Raw genomic sequence first — 9,718 nt, 5'->3', positions numbered from 1 at the left:
AGAGGACGCTGATTGGTCCGCACCGCTGTGGTTCGGCCACAAACGCATAACTTGAAGCCTGGCAAGATGGATTCTCGTGTGATCGTGATCTCGCGAATCCAGCTGCCTCGCAAGGTAAGAATGAGGCAGTAGGCTGTTTTTTGTACTTTGTTTGGAGCACTGGACAAACTCCCCCACACTGAAGTGCTATACGCTTCTTGTGCCGTTCATTTTTGGAGTTTAAAAAGGACACTGGAGTTTAAAAAGAAATCTTCAGCCCACACTCCATAACAGCAGCGCTCCCTCTTCACTCAAAAATGATGAATATACTTAACCTTCAACTGCCAACTGGTCAACAGTGAATTGAATGTGAATAACTGGGTGAACTTAAAGCTGGAAGTCGCTGAGAAACGAATAAAAAGCAAAAGTCTTCCCTGGATGAAATCAAGGCTACAACAAATCAACAAGGGAGAGAGAGCAGAACTGAGTTGTTGCATGGGTTTAATATAGTGCTTCAAAATGCCATCGAGGACCTTTTACACCCTTTACAATGATCAAGAAAAGCCCATTGTACCAGTACTGGCGTCAGTTCATGTAGATATAGCCCACATCCTAATCAATAGGACAGACAGTGAAACAGAATCGCCCTCTCCCAAGACAGATCCAAATATTGCACAGTGCTTACGATGAGCCTTTTTTTTCTCCACCTCACAAAATAAAAAGTAACGCTTTAAAGCCTTGTAAACAACTTGCTGCAGTCGCCTCCCGAAGTTGTAGTCGTCCGAGGAAAACCACGGAAACCATGGCAACCACGCTTTGTTCCCGCGCCTCAGACTCCCACAGAGATAAACGTGGATTGCTGATAAACCGTTTTTCTCCGTTGTCTACATGATAATTTTGCAAGGCTGCAACAACCGATACATTCAAAAACAAAAAAGTGTTATTGCGATACATTGGTCAAACGATATTGTTTTTTCATCATGTGGTTGTTTTTCATATGAAGAGTTTCATTCCAAAACGCTGTATATCCGTTGCTACCTGAAATAATCAATATTTCAAAAGCACAGGTGATTCTTTCCAAACCATTATGATTTTGTCAGCAAGTCGTAAAATGACTCATTTATAATCATTTATAATAACCCAGAAAGTAGTTTACTTTCATTGTCATTTTTGGAAGAGCAGGTGTCGATATTTTCAAATTGTGGAGATATACGTATAATCGTTTTTGGAACCAAACTCTTCATATGTTCATTCATTCAGCAAAGATTCATTACAGTTTCTCCAAGGACATAATATTCAGACATTTACAAGCTGGTGATATTACATCCCAAGTGCCATGATAACTTTTGGAATAGAAACGACACAAAAATAAAGACATGAGATTTAACTGGATATTCCTGATTTAGTTGTGCCAGGTGTGTTTTTTCACCTATTTTATAGATCTATATATGTATATTTATCCATGTTGTCACGGCCTCTTCTGTCACCAGAACACACCAGCAGAATATCAGCAGTAGAGCCGGGGATTGGTGGAACATTTTCTATACCGATACTGGTTCTGATTCTTTTAATTCAATAGTGTTTCTGGAATGATTTTCTGTGTGAAATGAAAGGGCATTTCAGGATGTGATACAGCAAATTATTGTCTATAGTAACAATTGTTCACACCTTCTGCATTTCTAAATATAATCAAAGCATTCTCAATTGATTTTCTCAATGAAAATGGAGAAAACCTGTTCATTTAGAAGCTTTTGATGCCTTTAAATGCCTTAAAATTGATACTAATAAATCGATATGGTACCAGTCGGTAGAGTTTTTCAATACCCAGCCCCACAAATCATCAAACAGAAATAAGACATACACCACCTAACATGGGAGTTTGGCTTGGGGGGGAACGAAGGGAAACCGAGTGCATCATACACAGAAAACTGAAAAGAGAAAAGAGACAAACCGAAGGAGACGAACTCGCCTCCTGCAGGACTCCGGTCCGGTCTTTCTGCTTCTTTCTCCTCCCTGCGGAGTCTGGCGGGACAGCGGCCCCTAGTGTCCGAGAAGAGGTAGTGCCACGCGCTTCACAGGGAAGTTGCAGAGGAAGAGTTGAGTGTCAGTAGAGGCAGACTCGGGTCGAACAGAGAGTTGCAAATACGTCTTTCGAGCGTTTGTATTAACCTACTTGGAGGGCCGGACGGGTGGGGTTTACAGCTTCCAAGTTAGACAGATTCAGATAAGTTCAGATAAATGTATACTGATTTGCATTTCAAATACTTTTCTGCAATTGACGGAACTTTCCCAGGGTTCCTACAGGATTCCTTGAAAATCTGGAAATGTTTGGTAAAAGGATTTGGTAATTTCCAGGTCTTGAAACGTCTGGAAATTGCACAAAAAAAGAAAAAATCTCACATATTCTGATATTATCTGATGGCACACTGCAAAAAATCTCCATCTTAACAAGTCAATTAGTTGATTTTTGAGTCTTAAAATCGTCATTTTCATAAAACAAGTGAAATAATCAGCCAATGCGGTGAGATCATTTCACTTGTTTCCAATGCAAATCGACTTGTTTGAAGAATTTAGTAGAATCAAGAGTCATTTTCTTGACAGCAGTGCAGTGATCTGCCTTATTCTGACTGGTTTCAACAGACTGACACTCATTTCTAGAAAACTCCTGAAACAAGTGAAGCTGCATTGGAGACAAGTGGAGTTATCTCTCCTCACTGCAGAATGTTTCTCTTGTTTTAAGAGAAAATAGGATTTGAAGGCTGAATATGAGACTAAATTACTTGATAAGAGGGACGTTTTTCACTTTGCAGAGTTAATAGGAGCATGACGACTGAAGACTGAACACCAACCAGGAACTCTTTCTGCAACTCTTAGTACTGTTCTGTGTGGTAAACCCCAGCCGTACGGGTCCTAAGCAGGCGAAAACAAACCGTGAAGAGTGTTTGTGGGTGCTGTTTGGCCCGGGTCTGGGTGTAAGTTGCGGTCATGGCACAGGGGATCGTAGAGCTACATTACAGTGGGGCCCGTTGGGCTTCTTATGTGCGTACAATGGGATCTTCTTCCTAACAGTATTCGCTCAAGAGTTTGTTTTTTTTGGAGTGCGCTCCCTCTGCTCTCTCCTCCCGGATCAAAAATGGTATTTGCAGATTCCTTTTCTGGTTTGTTTTAAGTAGCGGAGAGGCCAGATGGGTGGAGTTTGCCACACAGGAGAGGATCATGAGTGTCAGGAAGTTTAGACAATCACAGGAAAGTATTCAGGATCCTTTTCTGTGTTGGACAACTTCCGTAACTCTCTGAATTGTCCTGATGCCTTTAACCCCACCCATCTGGTTCTCCGTGCAGCATAAAACAAGTGCTTAGAATATATTGATCACGGTCTGGTCCGTACACAGGTGATCCTCTGTCTTCATGTGCTCTGAACAACAGTGCTTCTTCTTCTTCTTCTGCCTTTCCCAGTCACTTGATTGTCTGTCACTCACTGTCGGTTGATGATGACCTCATGGCACGGAGCGGTTAACTGTGAGAGTAAGGATCCGTCCCAGGAAGGAAGCGTCACTGCTGGGCCAGCAGGGCGTTGCGGTTGGCTTTCATCTTCTCCAGGCGTTTGGAGAGGTGGCTGTTGCTGGCCTCCAGCTCGTCGATCCGGTCCAGAGCCGACCTCAGCTGCAGGGACACAGGAAATATTGTATGTTCACACAAAAAACTAAGATCTTATTAGCACCACTTGGTACCAGAAGTATCCATGGAAGCACAAAGCAATCAAAAGATACATAAGAATGAACCAAAGACGGACTGAGGCGCTCTGCTGTGATGAAGGGTTAGTTAGTTAAAAACCTTTATTTCACATTAACAATTTGGATAAATACAAAATGACCAATGCGTTTCAGCTTGAATGAGCCTTGGTCACATCATTTTTTACTATTTACATTGTAAATAAAGGATTTTAACAAACCTAAAATAAAGGATTTTAACTTTTGTTTGTCACAACAGAGCGCCTTCGTCCCTGTTTGATTTTTAATACATTTCTCTATGCTTTTGATATGTTTGTTTTAGATTGTAATGGATTGTAAGTGGCTCAGGTAGGGCTGCTACAAATATTCGACTAATTAAAAAAACAACACTGTGTTTCGAAAAACAATTTCTGTTTTGGATAATATTTCTATTCAGATTGGCCTCAGATTGTCTGCATGGCTGATACTCCCTTAACTGAGAGAGTAACAAGAATCCCCTCCATGGATGTATTCATTTTTAAATGCGCAAGTCTTGGTTCATGCTTTCTGTGTGGCCGGAAGTGAGGGAGCTGCAGGCTGTTCATGTACTTTGGCATTCATGCTTCTCGCACCACACCTGAAAACACACCTGAAATCTCCAGTACTGGAGATTTCTCTCTCTACATTTTCACAACACAACCTGTCAGCTCCGCGGCTCAGAGTAAACTGTCTGTGCTTGTCATTTGATTGTGCGTTCGTTTAATGTCGCCCGGCATCCCGGTTGGAGTTTTCTGTTTTTAAGCACTGTGATTGGCCCGAAGGTCCAAACACCGCCCAGCCAGAAAACTTTAGTCATAAAACGAACCGAGCCAGTAGTTTAAGCTCCTAAAACAGGTACAACCACCGGTACTGCTCTGGATTTATTTTACGTTGTTACGTCGTCAAATTCACTAATTTCTTTTGTCAGGAGAAAAAACGTTCCCGGCTAAAGCCCCGGAAGCCCGATGCTGTTGAGGGGAGCAATGCTCGGTTAGCGACACGTTTATCAGTTAAATCTCCTATTCCACCAACGTCACATACCACAGGTGATAACGTGACTTACCATTAAGGTCTGCAGGTAAGCAGAAGATGTGGATGTCTGTAAATTGACAGCAAAGAGTGTGGCTCTGTGTGAGATCCAATATGACATCATCAGTGTGAGACTGAATGTGTCATTTAGCCCATAGGCGAGAGGCCATCTCTTAGTCAGAGACGCCCTCTAGAGGCCATCTCACGAAGCGACATCTCACTAAGCTTTACCTGACTGACTGACTGACCTGAATTTGCCGCATGATGCCCTCAGCTGCGCCATGGGAAAAATAGACAGACAGACAGACAGACAGACAGACAGACAGACAGACAGACAGAAAGACCGACAGACAGACAGACAGACAGTCAGTATTGGTCTCACCTCTCGCTGCAGCTTGCGCTTCTCCACCTTCAGCTCGTCCTCCACTTTCTCTGAGCTCTCTGACGCCGACTTGTAGCGCGTCACCTGACCTTCCAGACGAATAATCTGAAGAGGAGGAGAACCAAGGAAACTGAGTCAAAAGGATTTGAGCTGTTAAAGAAGCCATATTGTTTTTAACTGCATGCTCGCTGCACAACTCCAGTTTCAGCTGACAGAAGTTACAAGGAAAGGTCTGGTGGTTGAGAGAGGCTTAACGGCTGCCACTGTTTTCCTCTTAAAATCCTACAAAACGAAGAGCTAGAAATAGAAATGATAGAAATTAGAGCTGTGGAGAAGAACATGGCCGCACTTACATTTTGCTCCAGAGCGGTGACTTCTTGTTCCGATTTAACCAGTTTGAACTTGAGATCGCTGATCTGTCTGTTGGCATCTCCTGTGTGAAACAGAAGAAAATTATTATAACAACTGAAAATCTGTTGTTGAAATGTTGTGTGACAAATTCTGAAATCTTGAGTGTTGTAAATTTGGCATTTGAGAACTTGGTGAAGTCATTTGGTCAAATTATTTTGCTAGTCTTGATAAAAGCTTGACAAAGGAAAAGCTTATTGGCAGTCAGGCTCGGTGTGCAGGTATTCTTTATTCCATTTTTATTTCCTTTTTATTCCTTTTTTTCTACAGGTGACGACAGCTGGTAATTCTCCAAGATTTCTCAGCCACTTTCAACTTGATAAAACATTTAGATATAAAACACGACTTTCAATTGATGGTTGGTTACCTGCCAAAGTGTCAGGCGAACTTGACAAGCTTACCAGCCACAACTAAAATTTCCCAAAACTGAACTGGTGTTTATTTCCCAGCCTGGTGTCAGGTTAACATGAAGCCGTTTCTGTCTGTCAGTGTGTAACTCACTCTGCAGGTCCAGAATGTGAGAGTCCATGCCGTTCTCCAGACCGTCTTCCTCCGGGCTGAGACCGTCCGTCCCGTTCTTCTGTCTCTGCTCCAGCTGAGACTTCAGACGCCTCACCTGTTCACACACACACACACACACACACAGAGTACAGTCAACATGGCATCCTGTGGGAGTTTATTTCCTGATAATTTGTGTGAAATGTTTAGATTTATTATTAAAGGTCCCATATTCTCCACAGTGTTTTATTTTGTGTCTTGAGGTCCATTCAAAGCTGTGTGTGTGGTGTCATGTACCAAAAACACTCTCAATCCATTTTTTCACGTTCATTCTCCAACCTCTCTCCGAGCCTTACCAAGAACAGGCTGTTTCTGTCGCCGTGTCTTTAAGGCTCATTAATATTAACGACCCCTCTGTTCCGATTGGCTAACCGTTTCAAGAGTGAAACCTGAGACGCCGCGGCCCGGCAGCTACAGGTAGGGAAAACTCTCCGGTAATAAACAATGACAACCGCTCAACCGCTATGAAAAAAAAACGTTGTTAGTCTATTATTTCTTACAAAAATGCTAATGAGCGAACCTTTGTGATGTCACAAAGTTACAGAAGTCCAAACGGCTCGTTTAGAGGCTCGCTTTTCTAATATGGATTGTGTGGATTTAGTTGGCGACCGTGCATTTTGATACTTTCACCATGTTTAGATAGACCATCCAACTCCTTTATAATCAAAGAGGCAAGGGGAATCCTGTTTTACACCATATGGGACCTTTAAGTAACCTGACCATTCAGGACTCTTTGGGGCTTCAGTAAATCCCATATTTCCCACATTATATTGACTTGAAGGTGTTGAAATTAGTAGTTTTCTAAATGATGTTTATTAAACTCACCTGATCCACTAAACTCTCCCTTTCATCAACCAGTTTCCTCAGCCGGAGCTCTGCAACAGAGAGAGCATTGTCATCAATACAAAATAGACTAGAAGATCTGAAACACAAGATATACTAGATCAGTATTAATAAATAAAGAGTGCAATATTCAGGATTCAGATAAATGCAGGATTTTGACAACGATATATGCCAGACAAGTCTCTGGTTACAATGCAAACCAATTCATAACCAAAATAATGATTCCCCTAAGGGAATTAAGGATTTATTGTGTTATCCTGTTGTTTCTTTTTGGTTTGTTTTAATATTTGGTGTGTTTTTGTCTATTTTAGCAGAACTGTGCATATTTTTAAAGATGAAACTGCCAAAATCATCAAGGAGTACAGAGTGTAACAAATGGTATATATAGTATATTATAGTCAAAACCCTGCACATTGTCTTTTACATAATTTGCCTTTGAAATTAATTTATATTTGACAAACAGCTTTATATTGTTAATCATAAAAACAAACATAATATTCAAAATCATAAATTATAAATTTAAATATTATTGAAATTTTATTCAGGGCCAAAATTATCTGTGATTCTTAATTACTAAACGTACAACACTGAAACCCCACAATCATTGAATTAACATTTATTTCCCCCATATTAAGAATCAATTTTCAGACATTATAATTAGACTTTACCGCTGCTTACCGCTGCTTAGTGTATGAGCAACACCACTGTCAAGAAAACTGACAATCATCTTATGAGAGACGACAAATGCTGATGAATAAAACACTTTCCGACTAAATTTCTTTGTTAGCTAAGCATCATTTAATTTGTTGGCGGACATTTAATAACTGATATGAAAGTACAAGTTTTTAATTAATTTATAAATGCTAAAACATGAGTCATAAAGTGTCAAGTGTAAAGATAAGAAGTCTATCCTATTGAGCTAATAAATCCTTCTTTACATTGGTGTTTTTTTCTGAGAAACTGGCACCAGCTTCCTTTTACATTTGTTGGAAATACTAGTGCAAGGCAACGAGAACTGAAACAATTTCTCTCAAATTTGAATGCTTCATACAGTTTGTTCTTATTACAGCTTATAGACAAAGTGATTCAATTCATATTCAAAGCAGTAACAATACTAACAGGAACCTGCAAACAATTATTCACAAAAAAACACTGAAAACAGGCTTCAGGCTTCATTTTCTGACTGACAGACAGAATTTTCAGTGTAAGATCTGTGTGGAATTTCCTGCAACTTTGATATGGAATTCAAATTATTGTGACAAGCAGTCTCTGTTTACAAAATAATTTCAATATACAGTAATAGTGATAACAAAGGAACAAACAGAATAAAAGTCACAACATATTTACTCTTGGCAAAATCAATCCTGTAATTCTTGTACTTTTATGTACAGGACACATGAAAAACACACATGCCAAACAATTTACAGTGACGACAAAGTTAAAATAAATTCACTGATAATCAACTTGAACACTGCTAAAAACAACAATTACAGTTGTAGTTTGCTTCATTATTGTTGCAAACCTTCTGCTTCAGATTTAAGAGAAAGTTAACTTTTGTAAAACTAAGAAATCTTACAGTCATTTTTGCCCTTGTCTTTTCTACTGTCCAAACGAAATCCTTTTCTTCCGCTGCGGTGTTTTACACTGGTTGCCACTGGAGGGATTTCCACGTCTTTAACGACAACCTCTGCTACTCGTTGTTCTCGTGCTATTGGTTGCTCTTGTTGTGCTGTCGGTTGTTCTTTCTCCTTTTCGGCAAGTACGTTGGCTTCCTCGCAGCTGTCCATGTCTCCAACTGATGTTACGGATGGCTGCTCAGCCTCATTATTTCGTCCCGGTGACTCGTCTGTTGTCACGTCCGCTGCACTCTGTCGCTCTTCCATAATTATCCCTTCTTGTCTTCCAGAAACAGGGAGGCCCATCATCACCAATTCAGGAACAGCCATCTCCTTGATTTCATCAGCAATCATTTCGATATGTCGTCTGGCCTTGTGTGAACTTTTACCGGCATCATGTGAAGGCGCCGTTAATGCTTGATGGCTTGTACACTGTGTCTCGTTTGGATCGTATGGAACAATCTCCAGGTGGTTTTGACCTCTGGGACAGATCTTCAATGAATCAGGGATCACTTGTTCGTTTGGTTTAAAGACATCTTCTGTGATGGTATCACTTGTCGTAAAAACACTGCTCCTTTTATCCTTTTTGGGATTAGTGGATGCTTCCAGCAAACCCTGATCCAACCTGGACCCTATTGTTTCAGTAAAGTAGCAGTCGACGAAAACAAGATCGGAATTGTTCGTCATCACTGGATCACACTGATTTTGCTGATTACCAAGTTCATCTCTTTCAACATCACAGCCCCCCATAAATTCAACACAACAAGCCCCTAACGGTTCTGCTGGGGAGGATTTGATTTTTACTTCAGTGGTGGACGTGAAACCCAAGGTATTCCCTGGTGTTTCTTGGTCATTGCTTGCTTGACTATCCTGAATCTTCTTCTGAACTGTACCGGTGGAACCAAATGAGTCCTGGGGAAGGTCATACGTTTGAGGACCTATCGCCATTGTTGGTAAATTCAACATCTCTCTGTCTATGTTTGAGTCTTTTGTTATTGCAGAGTTAGTTATTGGCAGATTTCCAATAGCACTCTGTTCCACATGTAAAGGATCTCTGAGTAATTCCTGCAGGAGCTGATGTGGGCGGGTTCCACTCTTTTCTGGTGAGTTCTTGATTGCTATTTCACCCCCTGTAGTCAGTTTAATATCCGCTG

The 9,718-nt window shown here is 40.9% G+C and overlaps 1 protein-coding gene across 1 annotated transcript in view; it reads right to left on the bottom strand.

Annotated features, from left to right (window-relative positions):
* Positions 1-463: 463 nt before the first annotated feature.
* LOC139645362 (leucine-rich repeat flightless-interacting protein 2-like) overlaps positions 464-9,718 on the bottom strand; it is a 55,657-nt gene continuing 46,402 nt past the window's right edge. The window contains exons 8-12 of the mRNA XM_071521054.1: positions 6,931-6,980; positions 6,049-6,163; positions 5,493-5,572; positions 5,140-5,244; positions 464-3,642 (exon numbers count right to left, since the gene is read on the bottom strand). Coding sequence (XP_071377155.1) covers positions 3,532-3,642; positions 5,140-5,244; positions 5,493-5,572; positions 6,049-6,163; positions 6,931-6,980 — 461 coding nt within the window. The 3' untranslated portion in view covers positions 464-3,531. The remainder of the gene's footprint in view (positions 3,643-5,139; positions 5,245-5,492; positions 5,573-6,048; positions 6,164-6,930; positions 6,981-9,718) is intronic.

The sequence above is a fragment of the Centroberyx affinis genome, unplaced genomic scaffold (genome assembly GCF_046629955.1).
Source record: "Centroberyx affinis isolate AG114_WGS23_722 - 3 ecotype Tasmania unplaced genomic scaffold, CSIRO-AGI_Caff_v1 ptg000849l_1, whole genome shotgun sequence".
NCBI lineage: Eukaryota > Metazoa > Chordata > Actinopteri > Beryciformes > Berycidae > Centroberyx > Centroberyx affinis.
Note: the sequence above shows the minus strand (reverse complement) of the source record. Positions and strands in the feature narration are given on the sequence as shown.